Here is a 20,950-nt window from a genome sequence, read left to right as displayed (position 1 = left end):
TGTGCAGGTCTGACCCATGACATGTATAAAACCAGAAGTGAGAGAGGGACACTGGGGGCAGTACAACCCGGGGTCTAGAAGATGCATAAACATGATAAAGGAGTGGTAGAAACACTTGGACAAAGCAACATCCAGCTCCCACCATCATAAATTAAGAAGGCCAAAACACCAAAGTGCATGCAATACCAGTGCCAGTGACCCAGGAAGTGACAGCTTTGGTTGGTGTCAGGTGGGGTATAGGGGAGGCAGAGCCCCAAGCAAGAAGGACAATCAGGACAACTGAAAGAAGGCACCAGAGGAGGCAGGGTAGACCATCTTCCTCCCAATTAAAATAATTTCCAACAAAGACGTGGCAGACAAGACCCCCTGGGAAACTGACCAAAAGTCAGCCCAGTAACAAACCTGTGTCTTTCCTAAACAATGACAAAACCAGAAAAGACCCAACGGACTCAACACACAGGTGAACGGCACGGGAGACTACAATGGCACAGCAGCAACAGCATTGTTGGGGCACATGTAGACATGCCCACTAAGTTCTAACCTGCTGCATCTAGACTGCTCTTGGTACCTAAGCTGATGCATTTAAAGCTGGCTGGGTTATGTGTGCACTGTGCTATGACCACTGAAAGCTAGATATCCTGCATGTCTTCTAGGACCAGGTAAGCATATCCCACAAACTTTTAGTTTCCTGTGCCTCCAGGGGGCTTCTAAGAGTGTGAGGATCTGAGGTTTTCCCTTTTGTTTCTACATTCCTGTGACTTGCCTCATCATAACTCTTCAGACATTTTTGCCCTGATTTTCCATTTCCATTTTTATGTGGAAAATAAATTTCCTTTATAATCAGAACTCTGTATTGCAGTAGAAAAGTGTATTGTAGTTCATTTCAGTGGCTATGGGATGCTTTTCAAATATTCAAAGAATAACAGATTAGTTTAGGTGCAGGAAAAGAAAGCTAAATGACAGAAAACCACTCAGCAGATCAGCTGGATTTCTGGCAGGATCATAATGGCACATACACAGGCAATATCCAGAGTGACTCTATTGTACTGACACAACAGTCCATATCCTCAGCCTCCTGCTGGAGCTTGGGAGTGAGTCTCCAAGGTGATCTTTGTTCTTGCCTGATCCTGGATCAGACCAACCACACCCTCCAGCAAGGCACAAAACAGCCTAAAGTGGCATTAACTTATGTAGGATGTTTCAAAGATAAGACTGTGTCCCCTTTGCTGGCACACAGGGATAGGGATGATGTAACAGCCTCTGTGCCTCTCAGTGCTGGATTTAGACACAAGCTAAGGAAGCTCCAGTTCGTGAAGTGTTGGCTATTCCTGGCGACAGGCAGGGGGAGCAGGCAGGAGCACTGGTGCCCCCCCTGAGAACACAGGCAGGTGAGTGGGAGCGCTGGATGAAGCACCACAGCCACCTCTGGGAGTGCTGCAGCTGCTTCCTGCTTGGTGCGATCACCCACAGGGGGACCCCCCCCCCGTTGCTGGCCACTGGGGGGGGCACGTGCCCCCCACTGACTAAGGTGACACCAGTCGCCCATGTGTAGTACAGCAGTTGTGTGATCAATGGCTACCTAGACACACTGTTTGCTCTAAGATTATTCTTTGATATTGCTCTATCCTGTACCCTACCCCAAACCTACTCCCTGTAATTAATAAAGTTCTCCATCGTTCTAAGCATGGTGAACTGGCTGGGAGAAGGAGAGGGGCATGTCTTTGTGTCCCCTTGGTCTGGCTGACTGAGAGAGACCACTATTTGTGCACCAGGCCAAGGGAAGCACCCCAAGTTCTTGCAGCCGACACCGGAAGTGACTGCAAACTGGCAAACCACAGCCCTGCAGAGCCAGGCGGAGAGGCCGTGACTCCTACTGCAGGGCCTATGGCAGCCATGGTTGAGGTTTGGGCCCACCCCCTTGCTCAGGGGGGTGGAGGTATCTTTACCTGTGTTCCAGGGGTCTCCATGTGGTGGTCCACAGTTTGCTGGGCCACAGCCGTTTCCGGTCCACAGTTTGCTGGGCTACAACATAGAAAGGTTGGGAACCCCTATCTTAGGGCCCCCCACCATCATAATCCAGCCATGGTGCCTCTGTGCTCTTTGTGCACTGAAGTTAGCATTCTGTGGCCAATTTATGCCAAACCGTAGTGCCAATATCCATCACCAGTGCAGTCAATGCAGAAGATTTGAAGGTATGATTGCTGGTATGATTACTTTAGGCTGGTGAGTAACTTTCATGGGTAACCCCAAGTCATATGAAATAAGAGGAAGGAGAGGCAGCAAGAGGTTAGAATAGAAGAAAATAGAGAAACTGGGGCATGGATCTGCACAAACAAACAGATCAAGGCCACTCCTCAATAGCTGAGATCTGATATCTCAGAGGACCTTCCAAGTGAAACAATCCCTACCAAGTGTTATTTCTTGAGATGACCTACTAACAGGTACCCCATACCACTGGGTATTACATACTATAGTAGGCATGATTAGATTATGCCAGCTGTCAAAGGAGTTAGTTCCTGCTGATTTTACATGAAAAACAGTCTACCAAAGTAAAATGCTCAGTACTGTTCAGGTTAGGTGTACAGCTGGCTCTGGGTCAGATCCCCAGTGGGTGTGGACCTGCCACTCTATACCATTTCACTGAAGTCAATGAAGCAATGATGACTTCCCTCCATCAAAGAGCCCTACCAAAACATTGGTGTGACAGAAAGGGAACCTCAACGACAATTGCACAAGGGGAATCTAGGGGTTGTCTCCATTCCCTTACAGGAAGACAAATTAAAGGAGACAATTCTGGAAACTAACAGTGGAGCCTGTAAAGGCTTTTATGAATCTGTGGAGCCTGTAAAGGCCTGCAATCGGTCTTTACAGAGCAGTTACTCAGAGGCAACTAATTTGCCTGCTTCCGGGCAGCTGGAAAACATCCCCAAGTCATCTCTAGGGCTCATGACTGGACAAGGACCGCTGGTTTATTTAAGATTCCCTTGTTGTTTGCAGCCTGATTCCTATCTAACAGGCCTGGTGGAATTCCCAGTTCCCACTCCCAAAGCACCCCAATCACCAGCAATGGGGTGCATCTGCTTTGTGCCTGGTTAATAGTTTTTTAAATATCCTTCCTCATAATACTTTAAAATCTCAGTGCCCAGGGCAAGGACAACAATTCATGGTCTGAGCAGGGCAAATCCAAAAGGCGCTTCACTTGCTTGTAGAGGAGAATGTGACTTCCCTTTCAAAATGCAGTATCTCACTATCCCTACAGCCCAAGAGACCTAGCTCATGAATCACAGACAAATCCAAGCTCAAGGACGCACCAGTGGTGAAGGAGGAGGCTGGGAGCACTAAGCAGGCTGACCTGACCTCTGAAGGAGTCCCTATTAATCCTTATCCCAAAACTAGTGAATTGCCCATCAAGAATGACAGCAGGAATGGAGGGGGAAACTTGCTAACCCTAATTCTAACCCTAACCCTTACCCCCCCCCCCCACACACACACACACACCCCCCCCATCACCACCTCCCAGGAGCAGGTAGTGAGGAGGAAGCTTGCCCCACCATCCCTTCCATCCCCCTCTGCCAGAACTCCCACCCCTCCACCCCACCCCCTCCATCCGCTATCACGGCAGCGCTCCACCGTGTCACCGCCACCTCCTGTCCATAATGCTCTTGGAGCACTTTGATTGGTTGTTTCGGTAACCGGAGTGCTTCCAGAGCATTACAGACGGACAGACAGATGGACTAAGCCCTTTTTTATTTTAGAATGCTGCCCCTTTGATACTAGTCAGTGCCATCTCTCAAGCAAAAAACAACTCTTTGGCCTTCTCACCCTTTTCCAGATGATTTTTCCAGAGCTCAATGAAGCTCTACTGAGGTGGGAACTCAAGGCTATAACAGCATAGGTACACAGCTGTATTGTATTGAGCTGGCTCCTTGGAATATGCACCTGTCAATAAAGTAGGCCACATCCCCCGTTCGAACCAGCTGTTGAGGGCTTCAGGGTCAATTACAGGCATTGCAAGTTTCTGGATTCTCTTGCCCATTCTCCTTTCCATGCAGCATGGGGCCCTGCAGATAGGATTTCTCTTCCCCTGCTGGTTTGTTGAGGTGAGAGGGTCCATCCTGCTAGATCCTAACACCCTGCCAGTTTCAGCCCCTGCATTCACAATGTCTCTCTGATGCAGCAACTTTGAACAGATTCACCTTGAGGGGCCTGAAGGCAGCAATGTTTGTTCTCCTATCCCTAAAATAAAAGATAGATAGAATGGCTTCCCAGCCCCAGACAGATGTTTAGAGTCCTTGGAGCCTAATCAATTACTGTATAAAGGACACTCCTGGGACCTCTGATTTAACTTCTCCTTAGCTGTCCATCCTGATTCTGATCTTGAATACAGTTCCTTTAATGACAGCATTGATAAAATTAAGACCCAAGTTACCAGCAACACAAACTGGGGGGAGGGGAGGGGGAGAAGAAGGGAGTTGTTTGCTATGATGAGCTTGAGGAACCACTCCTTGGTTTCACCATCTTGTTTCTATGATCAGTCCTGTTGCAGTGATGGGATTAAGCTAAAGGGTAATTAGATCTCCTGCTTCAGGCTGTAATCTAATCACTGCAAATGCCAGCAAGGAAAGATTCTTCCAGCCCTGTGCATACAGCAATGCAAAATGGAGTGGATGCATTATGCTTTCATTTTCCCTTCATCTGTAGATTTAGATATCAGCTGGCCATGACTGCAGGCCTAATGAATTGATGATCTGATCAACTACGGCATACCCTATATTTCCATTAAAATATACATCAACCTGGCCCCCAGAGGTGTCTGGAGAATCCGATTCTTGTATTTCAATCCCCTGCTGACTGATCACAAGAATGGCGTGCTAGGGGAGAGGACAGCTGTCATGTGTTCATCCACCAGCTGGTGGATCTAATTTTTAGCCCCGGCATGCTTGATAGTGTTGCTAGGTTCTGAAGATGACGCCCTTTCATGGTCCTGGTTCTTTGTGCCTTGGAGCTGGTTGCACTGTCAGGAAAGCACTTATCATTGCATGTTATTTACTCAGCACAGCCCATTAATCACTCAGCAGCAAGAGTGGAAAATTGTCTGTTGAGACAAACCTCCTTCCAGCTTTGTTTTACTCTCCTCAAGGCAAGTCATTGGCTCTCTGGCAAAGTCCTGGCTTCTACCTAGGCATGCCTTCTAGAAAGCTTTATTTATAGGCCCCCCAAAATCATTGTCATATGCCTGTGCACAACACACACACACACACTGTGAACATCCACATCCACCCAGCCAGCCATCCCCACATAATTCTATGTTACAGCTGTGTTTCTTTTACCAGGGAAAAACAAGAGCATCATATTGCACAGCAAGGATGGTTACCCTCCCTAAAATACCAGTGACTCAACAACTTCATAAAAATATCTCTAGACCAAGTAAATTAAAAGATACTCACCACAACTGGCAAGCCAAAGTCAGTGAGCCCAAACCAGAGGAGAACAAATGAAGCTTCTGGTTCCAGGTGATGGCCAAGCCACTATATCTCAGCCTCAGAGGAAACACGTAGGATGTTCATGCACACACAGATCTCATCCAGGAATTTTCTCCCATTCTGGATTCTACACTTGCTACATGGAACTCTGCTGCTTTTGTGACATCAGTGCCATTCCCCTTCACATCACAGACCCACTCACATATGTGCCTGTGGATAAAGTAGACTGAAACAGAACAGGTGCTCTCACTTTGGCATCCAAAGAGGAGGGGAAGTTCCAGGGGAGGGCCAAGCTGGACAGAAGAGGGGGAACCACTGGAAAGCTTTGCAAATTTGGCATACTGAGGTAAGGGCATATTCCCACCATACTGCTACCCTTTACTTTAGCCCCTGAACCCACAGTGCTTCCCTCTTCCTCCCAACTCTGTAGCTGGCTAGAAAAAAAACTCTTCCCAAGCTGCAGTGATCCCAGACTGTGGGTTGATGATGGAAGCCTTGCTGGTAAGCCATCACTCACCTCCTGGAATTGTTCATTGAGTGCAATGTTGAAAGCTCTCCAACCTTTTCATCCTGCAAATAACTCAGAAAGAAAGGAGAAGCCACATCTTTTTCCAAAACTTCAATCCTAGCTACTCTAATGCCACTGGCCTATGACTTCCCAAGGTACCTATCCCCATGATATCCAATCTTCCTTTACATGGTTTTCACTCATGTTGCTGAACCTGGTCATACTTATTGGAAAGTATCTTAAAGAGGGTAATGGATTGGGTTGCCTTGTTGATTAAATGACATTTTAACCAATGTATATTCCATTTTCATCAAGATTGTTGACTATATCCAAAAACTGAAATTTAGGGTTTTGTGAATTTTTGGTTACTAGGTTTGTTTTTTTAGTAAACATCTAACAAACTACAAAGAAATATTAGACAAAATATATTTGCCTTCATTGACATTTTTCACAGGAAAGAAAATCATTTATTGACCAGCTCTAATGCTTACTACTGTCAGGTCCTGATGGAGCAAAGCAGAAAAGTGCCACCCTTGAAAAATCAGGCTTATTGGAAAGAGTCACTGATATCCTGAAATAACATTGGCATGAGAAGGAGAAAGGACATCTGGGATCAACTGAGAAACTACAAATGAAACTCAGAGCCAGCAACCTTATCCAAGGATCCCACTTACATATTTTTCCCCAAATAGATTGGTGAATATAAATATTTTGCTGATGATGATTGTCTTTGTCCAGGGAGTCAGGGCTTGTATGTGGTTTTCCCTGAAGGCAATGGCCTTCAGTACTGAGAGCCCAGATTTGTTTTAAGCTCTGAAAGCAAGTATGATGCCATCTGGGTAGAGTCTGGCCTTTACCATCCTTCCTCTGTAAGATCATTTTCATTTTCATCTGATTCAGCTTGAGCAATGGCTGAGTAATTTAGGCATTTTCTATTTTTTATGCATGGAAAAAGCACCCCTAGTAAATACCAAGTGGAGAGGAGAGTGGTTTCTGAGAGAGGAGGGGGAGAGGAAAAAGGGAAGGTCATAGATTGCATAGACATTAGGGCTGGAAGGGACCTCGGGAGATCATCGAGTCCAGCCCCCTACCCCAGGGGCAGGAAGTCAGCAGGGATCATAGGATCCCAGCAAGATAAACATCCAAATTTCTCTTGAAGGTGTTCAAAGTAGATGTTTGAACCACCTCCAGCAGCAGTCTTTTCCAAACCTTGGGGGCTTGGACAGTAAAGAAGTTCTTCCTTATGTCCAGCCTGAAACAGTCATGGAGAAATTTGATACCATTTGACCTTGTCATCCCTTAGGGCATTCTGGTGAACAGACGTTCCCCCAGATCCTGGTGAACACCCCTGATAAACTTATAGGCAGCCACCAGATCACCCCTGAGCCTGCACTTTTTCAGGCTAAAAAACCCCATTGCTCTCAGCCTCTCATCATAAGGTCTGTTTTCCTGACCTCTGACCATACGTATGGCTCTCCTATGGACTCTCTCAAGCTTCTCCACATCCTTCTTGAATTGAGGAGCCCAAAACTGGATGCAGTACTCCAGCTGTGGCCTCACCAAGGCCAAGTACAAGGGGAGAATGACGTCCTGGGACTTGCTTGAGAAGCAGTTATGGATGCAAGCCAGCAGTTTGCTCATTTTACTAGCTGCAGCATCACATTGATGGCTCATGTTCATCATGTGGTCAATCATGACCCCCAAGTCCCTTTCATCCGTAGTGCTAGCCACTGTAGCACAGCTGAGCCTATTAGGATGCTGCAGGTTTTTCCTCCCAAGGTGGAGAACCTTGCATTTTTCAGTGTTAAACACCATCAGATTCTCGTCCGCCTGTTTGCTGAGCCTGTCCAAGTCATCCTGGATTGCCCTTCTGTCCTCAGGTGTGGATGTTTTACCCCAAAGTTTGGTGTTGTTGGCAAACTTGGCCAGTCCGCTTCTAATACCAATGTCCACATCATTAATGAAGATGTTGAATAGTGCTGGCCCAAGGACAGAGCCTTGAGGGACCCCACTGGTCACAGCGCACCACGATGATTGACTTCCATCAACCACCACCCTCTGGGTCCGACCATGGAGCCAGTTCCCCAGCCAGCGGACCATGGCGAAGCCGAGGCTGCAGATGGCCAGTTTCGCTAGGAGGTGATCATGGGATACCAGATCAAAGGCTTTTTTGAAGTCAAGATATAGGACATCAATCTCTTCAGCCTTGTCCAGGTGATAGGTCATCTGGTTGTAAAAGGAAATAAGATTGGTCAAGCAAGACCTACCTGCAACAAACCCATGCTGGCTATCCCTCAGGATGTTGCCATCAGCCAGTCTGCTAAGAATGGTCTCTTTGATAATCTTTTCTAAGACCTTCCTTGGGATAGAGGTCAGGCTGATGGGCCTGTAGTTTGCTGGATCCACTTTCCTCCCTTTTTTGAAGATAGGCACCACATTGGCCTTCTTCCAATCTTCAGGCACCTTACCAGAGTGCCAGGAGTTCTCGAAGATCGGTGCCAGGGGATGAACTATGATGCTAGACAGCTCCTTGAGTACCCTGGGATGTAGACTGTCAGAGCCGGCTGACTTGAAGGTATCCAGCCTCTCAACGTGTTCCTTCACAAGATCAGCACTGATGGAGGATAAGGAATCTCCCACACCCTTTCCGTCCCATAATGGGACTGGTGAAAAACCGACACAAAATACCCATTTAGCCAGTTGGCTTTTTCCTGGACGTTGGTTGTCAGTTGTCCCATCTGGTTTAGCAGGGGTCCAATGTTGCCCTTGCTTTTCCTCCAGCTCCCCACATATCTAAAAAAAGGACTTTTTATTGTCCTTGATACTTGTAGCTAGTTGGAGTTCAGTCGCAGCCTTGGCTCTCCTGGTTCGCTCCCTGCAGGTCCGGACCAGTGCAGAATATTCCTCCTTGGGGGTGGATCCAGTCCTCCATCCTTTGTAGATCTTTCTTTTTAGATGCAGGAGGTCTGCTAGTTCCCTACAGAGCCAAGGGGACTGCTGTGCCCTTTTGCTGTCTTTCCTCCGAGATGGGACAGACTTTGCTTGTGCATCCAGGATCGCTCCCTTGAGCAGCAACCACTCATCCTGAACTCCCCTCCTCTTTGGGTCATTGATGCTGGGTGACATCTACACTTAAAACAAAGGAACCGTGCTATAATCACCATCTGATCATCAGAGTAGTTAGTTTTAGCTGCACAAGCCTTCTGTGAATTTTTTTCATGGTGTATTACTGTCTGTTAGTTGGTTTCAGTTCCTCTGGGAAAGGGTTAAATGTGCTCTGCTGAGTCACTAGTGGAGGTGACTGATAATCCCAATTGGGTAAAGGGGGCGTGGCAGAGCCTCAAGGGGGAGAAGATATTGGGTATGGGCTGAGTAGTCCAGTGTGAGGAGCCCCAGTGAGCAGACAAGGGAGTGAAGAAGGTGAGAGCTGATGTTATCTTATTGTTGCTTTGATGATAAAGCCAAACTCCAAGAGAAGGTAGTTTGGACTCTACACAGTGTGTGGACTATGTTTGCAGGGCAGATTAAAAAAGGCACCTACCTGGAGCCTTTGTCTCATCTAATAATACAATACTCCAGCAGCAAACATCTTTGCATGAGCAAAAATGGGCCCATATCACACAGGTCAGGGGAGATCAAGATGACCTACAGTTTGTGGGGAAGAAGTATGTTCTGGATTCCACCAGACAGGATGGAAGCAAAATTCAGCTCCTAAATCAAACTTGCTTTCAGCTCAGGGGGTTGGGTTCACTCTGTGAGATGGCTGCCAACAAATAGGAGAGGGACTTGCTAAAGACAGGATAGCGGCACCAGGCCAGGACAGCTCAGAAACCCCGCTCACTCATCACAGGGAAAAAAAAAAAAGGGAACTCAGGACCAAGCCCACAACTCTGGCTGAGCTGCACAGTCACTGACTTTGGTAACTGCTAATCAAACAATTTCCCCAGGATAGACTATTATGTTCACAGAGCCCTGATGGATTGTGAAACATGGCCCCTGGGCAGGGATTGGGCAGCCTCCTCTACATCACCCTTATCTCTCCTTCCTAACAGCACCTTCCATAGTTCATTCAAGAGCCATGTCCAGGTCATCAAGAGCTTATGGAAAATAACAAAGAGTGAGAAGCAGACCTCTGCAGTTAATTAATTATTAGCCTCTATTAATGCTGACTCTGAGCTCTGCAGGGATTTCAAGGCTAGCTGAGCCTAGAGAAGAGGAGAAAGTACAGATGTATACTGGAAAATTACTGTTTAATTATTCAGTGTTATGTTCCAATTATATGGCACATAGTATATGACAGACAAAAACAGAGCAACGAGCTATAAGGCTTTCCAGACTTCTTCCTTCCAATTAATTGGAGTGTTCAGTGTTTCTAGGCCCAAGGTCCCTACTAGTATAAATGAATAAACACCCAGTGAAGTCACTGGAGCTGATTCTATTTTTATCCACAGCCAATGTTTCTCTTCATGCCAACTTCAGGAGACCTCCTTGCCTGGTTGTTTCCAGTCTTGCTCACGGTTTAATGTCCAGTCATACTCAGGTGTTTTAACAAGGCCTCCTGCATATCAGTATGCTTGCTGAGTGTCACATCCTAGGAACTCTGTCCTCAGAGCAATGTGGTTGTTCCATTGGCGGGGGTGTATCCTCACATATTGAGCAAAGAGTGGAGGGTCCAAGGTATTCACCACAGAGCTGATGTGGTCTTGATTGCCCTTGAATATCTGAAAGGGAGAAAACATCATTAGCACTCTGAAGGTGTTTATACAGGTACTCTGGGAGGTGTGGGTGTGCTTTAATTAGTGCAGCTCTAAGTGCCATGCTAATTAAAGGGGCCAAAGCAGCATCAGCATCCCCAAGCTGAAAAATGGCAGCAGGGCACTTTGAACTAAAGCTTGTCAAAACAGCTTTAGTTTAAAGTGTCCTCCTGCCATTTTTCAGCATGGGGACACTGATACACATGATGCTGGAATGCAGTAATTTCCACACTGGAATTACAGCATGTCAGAGCAGACTCCCTGCACATGTATAGGAGCCCTCACTGCCCTGCTGACTTCCTCAGCAGGGAAAGATTTGGTATGGCCACCTCTTCACCTGCATGAGGCTCTGAGAATGTATTTGTGTTTAAGTGGAAAAGCAAATAGTTGACATGCCACTGCAACACACTCACACTGGTACAGGAGTCTCTAGCTGAGGAGGTGAGTTTATGGTTGGATCCCCTTATTATTGCCATGCTGAAAGGTGCTAATATCTGCCCTTCTGGGAATCTCAAACCAAAAGACATTCACAAACCTCATTAAAAAGTGAAGATATGGTAAGGAGCAGACAAGCCCCTTTACATAGCAGAGAGAGCTACAAACAATGGAGGGACTGTCTATGCCTACAGCAGGTGAGAGGTCAGAGTTAAACCATGTGGGTTGAATGGTTTGCCTGCTTGAAAAGGCACTAGCCTTTTGTAGCTGGGCTATGTTTCAGAGACAGAGAGCTGGAAGGAGGTGTGAGTATGACCCTGAGAGAAAGCAGAAACATGGAGCTTTTTGGACATGCAGTTCACTGGAGAGGCAGACTGGGAATTTCTGGACATAGAATTTTCTTGCTGCTGCTCCAGTGAGTTCAGGGAAGCTGGATTCTGTGCACAATTCTGTAAGTTACACTGAGAACGCACCTAATTTGTATCACAAAGTCATCAGTCTAACAGAAACAACCATACAAGGCCCCAGAGACTGGCTAATAACTTAGGCACAATGGACAACATTATAATCTTGGCAGCACATTACTGAGAAGAGTCCTTGACTACAGATCCAGGAACTCTCCTTGGTTAAGTAAATGTGGGCTACTAGCCTCTTTCCAGGTGTAAAGTCTATAAGCCAATGTCTATGGGGACCTATACATGAGCAGGGATGCTGCCCCAATGTGATGTAATTCCAGAGCACTGGAGCACTCAGCTAATATAGTCTTCTGGAGAGTGGCAACTACCATGCTCCAGCAGCCTCATATCTCATGTATCAGTGTCCCCCCACTTCAAAATGGTGGTGGGGGAACTTTATCTACAGCTTATTCAATAAGCTTTATTTAAAGCACCCTCACTACTATTTTGAAGTGCAGGGACACTGATACAAGAGATGCTCCAGATGCTTTAAGTAGAACAGCTCTCAGAGCTGCTCTAATTAAAGTCCTCTCCCCCGCCAATCCCAGAGCATGTATATAAAATACTTCATGATTCCCTAGGATTTGGCTGGCTCTGCCTACCTTCTCTTTACCATCCTGAAGAACTGGAGACCAGTGTGTGCCATCCTGGCTGCTGGAGACAGCAAACTCCTTCACAAACATGTTGGTGAAGATAGCTTTAGAGCCCTGGGTTACAATTCCAGTCACCTTCTTGATCTTCTTAAAGTCCACCTGCAGCCACTCATTTGGGCTGTTCACCTGGAGAACAATATAATGGCCTCTGTGTCATGGATTCCCCTCTCGCCAGACCACCGCCATTTCTAAATCATCATCCTTGCCCAGGTTTGCAGCCAGCTTTGGCAGAGGGGTTGTTTCAAGAAATCCCATAATCTTTGTTAACCTTGTGTTGCCCTTGCTAGACTGACCCCACAGCTACTCCCAACTCCTAATGAAGGGGATAAGCCCAAAAGTATGTGCTTGCTCCCTCCCTCCCTTAAGTCAATGCTTTCTCCCTATCCCATTTAGTATCCTGGCTGGCCAGACAACCCCATTTTCCTGCAGCAGTGAATGAGTGGGTTACCTTTGGCCTCCAAGCATTAGTCCTTCCCTGCAGGTTAAGTCGAGCTTGGGAGGGAGGCCAGATGGAGAAGATTTTGTCACTGTAGGAGGAGGCCGAGATCTGCTGGTTGGAGATACTTTTATCCTCCATTCCTAAGGGCATGGAGCAGCCTGGAAGAGAGTACAAACAGTGGGTGAGTAACTGACAATTCTATTAATGTCTCTTCTGGTTGTCCATTAGTCACATATGGTGGCCCACTGGCCAAAATTAAAAGGGGGAGCATCTGTTATCACAGCAAGACTAGCTGTCACAGTCCTGTTGGGCATGTCTTTTACCTAGCTATGACATCTGCCTTCCCTTTTGCAGGAGTGGGCAAAATGTGGCCTGTGGGCCAGATCCAGCCCACCAAGGGATTTTGTCTAGCCTGTGGGGAGTCCCTCGGTCCCACCCAGCCCAGGCATGAGGGGCAGCCTGTCCATGGTGCATGTGGCTGGCCCTGCCACCCCTCAGCGTGCAGCAGGGCTGAACTCACTTCCCAGCAGCTCTGGCAGCAGCAGCTCCTTCCAGCTGCCACAACTACTGGAACTGGCCCCACTGCCCGGACACCCCAGCCCATCCGCCCCTCACCTACCAGCAGGGGTAGGACCCGAGCGGGCAGGGTGCACAGCTCAGCAGCAGGGATGGGGCTTCAGGCTGGCAGGGAGTGGCATCCGGGAGCAAGATGGGCACGTGGGACTGGGGAGACCCCAGGATTTTGGGGCAGTGACAGCACAGGGCTAGAGCTAGGGCAGAACCGCAATCCACTGCCCACATGCCCCTGCAATGGATGCCAGTTCCATGGGCAGGGGTATACAGGGAGTGGATTGTGGCTCTGCCCTGGTCCTGATCCCGGCCCCAAGCTGTCACTGTCCCAAGATCCCAGCTCTGGATGCAGCTCCCCACCATCCCCACTCCTCCCCCCAGCTCCATCCCATCCATGCAGCTCCCAGCCAATCTCCATGGAGACCCTGGGATTGCAGGGTAGTGACAACGTGGGGCCATGGCTGGGGCAGAGGCAGGGACATGTGGGGAGTTGTAACAAGTGGGTGTCCTGGGGCTGGTCTGATCATTGACCTGTCCACTTGTCTCTGGGCACACTTTGCACGCCACACCTTAGATGATACAATTACTTGATGATAACAAGGTGAGAGGCTACCCATTTACTTGCCCTGATGCCCAGGGCTTATATACATGGCTCCAACCTTCCCTCTACCATGTCCCATGCCTCACAAATGGTATCCATGCTTTTCCAGTGCCTCACACTGGGACCTGAGCTCCAGAGCCTCACATGGGACTCTCACTCACCACTGGAGCTCATAGTCCCTGTGCCCTAACACTGGCCAAGCCCTTTCCCAACATTGGGCTCCAAGTCTCATTCCCTGCCCTACACTGGGCTATAACCCCTTTATCCCTTTTCCCCAGGAGCTTCTCACATAGCTCCCCATAGGCTCAGGGCCCTGCCCTCCTGGAGCCTCACTCCTGGCTCCCTTAGTGCAGCCTCAGATCTTGCCATGAGTCTGGGCACCATCTCTGGCCCCTTCACTTGGCCAGGACCCCACCTCAGAACTCACGGTGAGTCTGGGCCCTTGTTTTGTCCTCCGGGGTGTGCTCCCCTAGCCTTTCGCCTCCATGGGGTCACCTGCAAGGCAGTGGAGGTTGAGGCTTTCTGGTGTCCCATACGCAGCCTTCACTGGGGAAGCCCCAAGGTGTGGCATTTCCTGGAGACTGTCTTGCCACCGGCAGTCCCACCATACCATCCAGACCCAGCAGGGTGTAGTTTTAGGTCATACCCCAAGACCAAGAGCCTCCAGCCATCCCCATAGCTCCTGCCCTTACCTCCAAGGTGTCATGAGGAGCAGCTCCAGCCAGGTGGTGTTCTCCCAGCTGCTAGCAGCAGACTGTTGGTTTTGCTGTTCAGGGCCCTACTCTTATAGGGCACAGCTGGGCTCTGTTCCCAGGCAGGCAGTTGTGCCTAATTGGGATTGCTACCAGCTGCAGGCTGCTCATACCCTTGTAAGCAACAGAGCATATCCTGTGCTGTGTTACAGGAGTGCATTGCAAATTTGCCCTGGCTCTGGCCCTGTGATCCTGGGGTCTCCATAGAGACTGGCTGGGACCCATGAGGACAGAGTGGGTGGCCTGGGATGGGACTGTGGGCCAGCAAGAAACAGTGCCCTGTTCCCCATCCCTGTGCTGTCACTACCTTGTGGGAATAACTCTATCTCCTTGACTGAACTGGCAACTGATTAAAAACCAAAAACACGGAGGGCTTCCTGCTCAGTCTTGCTACGGATGGAGTTCTTGATGTCATTAGCTTAGCTACTGTCATGGCCTCCAGCAGGAAGGGAGTTCTTACCTGGCTTAACATTGCCATGTTAAGGCTATAATGCCAGCCTCAAGAGCCAGCTCTGTGCTTTCACAATATGTTGCTATAAGCCAATACAAGGATTCTCCACCAATGTTTTGCTACCAGACCTCACTCCCTTCTCTTCCCCCAACAGCTAACCTTGGTATGTCTTACACTGGCCACATGGTCTGGCTTTCCAAAGGGTGGGCGTCTCCCTCAGAGTTCTGTGTGCCCTTGACACTTACTGCAGTCAGTGGGAATTGAGAGTTCATCCCTTAAAAAAATCATGACTTTCTCCAATCCTCCCCCACCCACATTCTTTTGTTCAGTATCAGAGGTGCTCCCAGGTGGCCTCCTGGTGGGGCTTACTGTTCAGATTGCAGCCAATCAACTCCATGCGCAGAGTGGGCCGGATGCTGTAGTGAGTGGGGTGGATGCGGATGTAGCGGGCTATGATTGGAGGGTTGAAACGATTGTCTTTCACCCCCACTGCATCCACATTCCCAAAGAACACCTGCAGGACAAGGGGAAGGAAGAACTCAGTGATACTAGCTTAGGCAGAAGCAGAAAGATAGAACACTGAGTAGCAAGAAGGTCACCCCAAGTCCAATATCTCTTGCCAGCATCATTACAGCAAGGCAATAGCTCAGGGATTTAGCAAGAAGCACAGTTCCACTGCATCCCAAGAATTCTAGCATACTAGAGTCACAGGACAACTCTCTCGTCTGTTTGATGGAAGTTCTAAAAAACCCCAAAACAAATGAATGTGGGGCAAAATAAAACAACAGATTGTTTTGAAATTTCCAGTGAACCCAACAGTCAAAATATTGGAGGGTTTTAGGGGTTTTAACAAGTTTTCATTTAAATAAAATTAAAACACAGTTGAATATTAGGTATAATTTTAAATCAAAACATTTTGGCCAATCTAGGTTTTTTGTTTTTGTTTTTAACTAAAAGCTATTTCTGAAATGAACATAATCTGCATTTTTTGCAAAAAAGAATTTTCATTTGAACCTGAAATTAATCTGGGAGCTCACTGCCAAATGATGTTATTGAAACAAACAGGGCGGATCTACACAAGACACTAACTGCGCAGTAGCCTAATAACACTGCACAGTAGTGTGCTGGGCAAAAAACATGCTACTACTGCTATAATACATACTATGGTACTAAGCTACTGCACAGTAAGCATCACTAAAAATCCATGCGCCAGTGCTACGGTGCAGTAGCACAAATTACTGGACACTGATTTAGTACTTGGCGCATTAACGAATGTGTAGACATGTCCACAGTTTAGTAAGCTTAAAACTGATTAGAAACTTATATGGAGAAACAGTCAAATGAAGTGATGCAGGGAGGATCCAATTAAAACAGCAATGAATCCCCCATGCTTCAGGGCATAAGTTGACCAACTGATCCTGTTGGGTCAGAAAGATATTTTCCCCAAGGTAGCTCTCCCTACTTATAAGAACTTATTGGGGGTGAAAGGAGGGAGGGAGTTTTGTCTGAAGCATTAAGCCCTGGCTGCTGCAGAAGACATCAGACTTCAGATAATGGCTGATCAGTCAGTTCTAAGAAAATGTGGTGTCCCTTTCAAAATCTTGTCCACTCACCATTTGGGAGCTGGTGGAATTCCCCTTGTATCTTTTCCATCTGTCTCCATCCAAGCTGTAGAATACAACAAACTGAGAGATGTAGAGGCTGGATAATTTCTGCCGGGCCCCCTGGGTCTTTATACCATGAAGGATCATGATGCACAGCAGGTCCACCTATGGGTGGAATGCAGAGCTTTGAGTCTGATGTGCTGAACATCTCTTGTGATCTCCTGAGTGCCTTGGGCTCCCACTGAAATCAGGGGGAGTTGAGAATTCAGCACCTCACTCACAGGATCAGGCCTTTGGCCTCTTCTCCTCCAGAGTCCAATGTAAGAGGATGATCCTGAAAGGCTCCTGTTGCCCATCACAGGACTGGGTTGGGATATCCCACACAATCAGTCTCCTGCCTCTGGGGACCTCAGTTTCTCTCATCTTCATGACTCCCATTAAACCACAAGCAACCATCTGCCATAGCACTGCTAGCATCTAGGAAATGATATCTTTATCCATTCACCTTGCAGTATCTGTGGCTGGATCTCTCATGGACATTGATGATGCTAATCAGCATTGGCTTTCAGCATTACATAATTCATAGTTGTCAAGGGTTTATTGGATAAATGACTACTACTGCTTTATGGAGAATGGAACTTCTGAGAGGGGCACAGCCTTCTGGGTAAAAAACCCCCTGAAGACTCCTGTTCTAAAAACCTGTGGGTGGCTGTGGAGAAGTCATTACAAGATATGTGCTTCGATTTCCTCAGTGATTAAATGGCCTTTTGTCAGTAAGTGTGCATTGTAAGGTGATTATGACAGACATGTAATGGGATATTTGCTTTATTATACGTATTTTTTCATTCAGTGACTCTTGTAGGTTTCAGTTCCCAGCCGTCACATGTTTACAGTGCAATGTTGGGCATTCCAGGAAATTTAAGAGATGAATTTGACACTGATAAAAACTGCATTTTTAATAGTGTCACTTTAATTTGTGGAACTCACTGCCCCAAGATATAATTGAGCTCATAAGCGTAATAGAATTCAGTGTTTTAATGATCAGAACAACACCCTGATGTTATCTTAGAAAGGATAAAATTTATAAGGGATGTAAATTTTCAGGGCAAAAGTCAAGCACTTGTACATGAGGCTTAAGTATAAACCTCTCTTATAGAGAAGTGTTGGCTATGATACATATCAGGGAGTTAAGTTAGCAATTACAGCTGAGAGGCTTCTGTCTATTCTTGGAACAACCTGAGCTAAGAAGACACGAGAATGTATTTCGGGAGTTACAGTGCAGGGGTAAATACAACTATACCTGTTACATCAGTACAAGGAAATCTGTTTTGAAAAGAGAGGAAAGACAGCATCTCTCCTTTGATGGTAATTGGAGAGCTCTAAAAAAAGGGAACCTAGGACATGGCCTGACAAGTGCACATGTGTAGTTTGCAGCACCTCAAAGCAGCCTGAGGCACTGCAAACCACACATGGTGCATGTGCACCTGTTTGCCACACTGCTAATTTACAGTGCAGTGGGGGTTTTTTGACCCAGGGAGATCCTGGTGTGAAAAAAAACACTGCTGAAAAAGTGGCATGGAGCCTGGCTGTGCTGCCAGCTGCTGACCAGGCTCCAAGCAGGTGGCTCAGTGCTGCTGCTGCCCTGGGAGGCCCCCGAGGGCCCCAGGTAAGGTTGCTGGAGCCAACACAGATGCTGACCCAGTCTCTCCTACCCTACCTGGGTCACTTTGCCATGAGCTGGAGCACACATGCAGGGGCTTGCCCAGGGACATATAACAGCAGCACAAATATGTGCTACTGCCCTCTATACCATGGGAAACACACGCCCCTGCACGTGCACACTTGTTGGGATGCACCCATACACTTTATCTCAGAATCTGTCTGAAATGCCACATATTCCTATTTTCTCCACAAGAGGGAGCCCAATACCAGTAAGTTCATCTGAATACAAGAAGGCACCAGCAGTGGGCAGTCGGTGAGGAGAGACAGTACATAGTTTCATAGTAGTTAGGTGTCAGAAGGGACCTGAATAGATCATCTAGTCTAACCCCCCACCACTGGCTGGAGCACACACTGGGATTACATGACCCCAGACAGGTGTTCATCCAACCTCTTTTTGAATTTACCCAAGGTAGGAGCAAGGACCACTTCCCTAGGAAGCTGGTTCCAGATCCTAACCACCCTAACAGTGAAATAGTGCCTCCTAATCTCTAACCTGAACCTATTCTCCAGCAGCTTCTGGCCATTGTTCCTTGTCACCCCAGGTGCTGCTGGGGGGAATAGGACCCTTTCTATTTGCTGCTGATCTCCCCTAATGAGTTCGTAGGCAGCCACCAAATCCCCCCTCAGCCTCTACTTGCTGAGGCTGAACAGGTTCAGGTCCTTCAGCCTCTCCTCATGGGGCCTGCCCTGTTGCCCTCCAACCAAGCAGGTGACTCTCCTCTGAACCCACTCAAGGCAGGCCACATCCTTCTTAAAGTGTGGTGCCCAGAACTGGACGCAGTACTCTAATTGAGGCCAGATCAATGTCACATGGTGGGGGGGGCAGGTATCACCTCTCTGGACCAGCTTGAGATACATCTTTGGATGCACAACAAGGTACGGTTGGCTTTGCTGGCTGCGGTCTGGCATTGGCAGCTCATGTTCATCTTGGAGTCAATAATGACTCCAAGATCCCTTTCCACCTCTGTGCTCACAAGGAGGGAGCTCCCCAGCTTGTATGTATGCTGTGGATTCCTTCTCCCCAGGTGCAGCACCCTGCATTTATCTACATTGAAGCCCATCCTATTACCATCCACCCACTTCCGTAGTCTGTCTAAATCTAATTGCAGCCTCTCTCTCCCTTTGAGTGTGCCTACCTCTCCGTACACCTTGATGTCATTGGCAAACTTCAACAACGTGTTTTCCACCCCCTTGTCCAAGTCGCTGATGAAGATATTGAACAGTGCGGGCCCGAGGACCAAGCCCTGGGGGACCCCACTGTTCACATCCCACCAGGTCGAGTACGACCCATCCACCACCACTCTCTGGGTGCACCCTATCAGCCAATTTTTGACCCATCCAATTGTGTAGGCATCAATGCCACAGTCACTCAAATTATTAATCAGAATGGGATGAGAGACAGTGTCAAAGGCACTCTTAAAGTCCAGAAAGACTACGTCCACGGCGACACCATCATCCAGGGATTTAGTTACCTGGTCATAAAAGGCCATCAAGTTGGTCTGGCAGGGCCTTCCTTTAATGAACCCATGTTGATTTCCCCTGTGCATGATCTCTCTGCTGGCCCCTCACAGATGTGATCCTTGATAATTTTTTCAAGGATTTTCCCCAAGACCAATGTGAGGCTTATGGGCCTATAGTTTCCTGGGTCCTCCTTTCTCCCTTTCTTATAGATGGGGGACCACAGTAGCTAGTTTCCAATATCCAGGCACCTGGCCCATGGACCACTATTGGTTGTACAGCCAGGCCAAGGGCACAGCAATGACCCCCGCCAGCTCCCTCAACACACGTGGGTGTAGGGCATCAGGGCCCGCAGATTTAATGCAATATCTGTGTCTCAGTTGTTGAGCAGGTGTTAAGCAGTACTGGATAACACCTCTTTTGGGAGCACTGAAGTTAGCAACAAGGAGATATATATATAAAAATATACACATACATACATACATACACACACACACACATATATATATATATATATATGGCATTTAGAAACTGGAGTCATTATGGGAGCACAGTATGTCAGGCAAGTACATGGGGGACAGGGGGAAGGGCAACTGAAATGAGGGGAAAGTAGAGAAGTTTGTGTGGGTGTGTGTGTGGGTGTGCATGTGTTCACTGGGACATGCATGAGTATATAGTGGGGTCAAGGAAGGGGGTGATATGTCCTCTGGTAAGGGCCTAACGAATTTGACATAATGTAGAAATCATGGTAGAGAAAAAGAGGGTCTCTCTTAGTTGACCAGAATCAGTTGCTCACTGTCCCTTAGGCTGGCACATCCATACAGCAAATGGTAGACACCTGCAGACTTAAGGATGTGTATTTACATTCCATACCTCCTCCGTAAAACAATGGTACCTACCTGAATCCAGGAATTTCCACTGTTGGTGCTCCAAGCATTGATTGACTGTTGATTACCTAACCTGGCCAGGCTGGGTGCCCATTGAGCTGTGGCAGGAAAGCACAAAACAGTGGGATGGGAAAGGCAATAGCTACAGATTCACTCACTGGCGTCTAAAGACAGAGTA

The 20,950-nt window shown here is 47.7% G+C and overlaps 1 protein-coding gene across 1 annotated transcript in view; it reads right to left on the bottom strand.

Moving 5' to 3' along the window:
* Positions 1-10,235: 10,235 nt before the first annotated feature.
* Positions 10,236-20,950, bottom strand: part of F8 (coagulation factor VIII) — a 98,926-nt gene continuing 88,211 nt past the window's right edge. The window contains exons 22-27 of the mRNA XM_090060562.1: positions 20,785-20,870; positions 16,715-16,870; positions 15,471-15,615; positions 12,737-12,885; positions 12,238-12,414; positions 10,236-10,712 (exon numbers count right to left, since the gene is read on the bottom strand). Coding sequence (XP_089916688.1) covers positions 10,557-10,712; positions 12,238-12,414; positions 12,737-12,885; positions 15,471-15,615; positions 16,715-16,870; positions 20,785-20,870 — 869 coding nt within the window. The 3' untranslated portion in view covers positions 10,236-10,556. The remainder of the gene's footprint in view (positions 10,713-12,237; positions 12,415-12,736; positions 12,886-15,470; positions 15,616-16,714; positions 16,871-20,784; positions 20,871-20,950) is intronic.

This window comes from Crocodylus siamensis, chromosome 8 (genome assembly GCF_052110815.1).
Source record: "Crocodylus siamensis isolate JL-2025a chromosome 8, ASM5211081v1, whole genome shotgun sequence".
NCBI lineage: Eukaryota > Metazoa > Chordata > Crocodylia > Crocodylidae > Crocodylus > Crocodylus siamensis.
The sequence above is the reverse complement of the archived record's forward strand: the minus strand, read 5'-3'. Positions and strand labels throughout refer to the sequence as shown.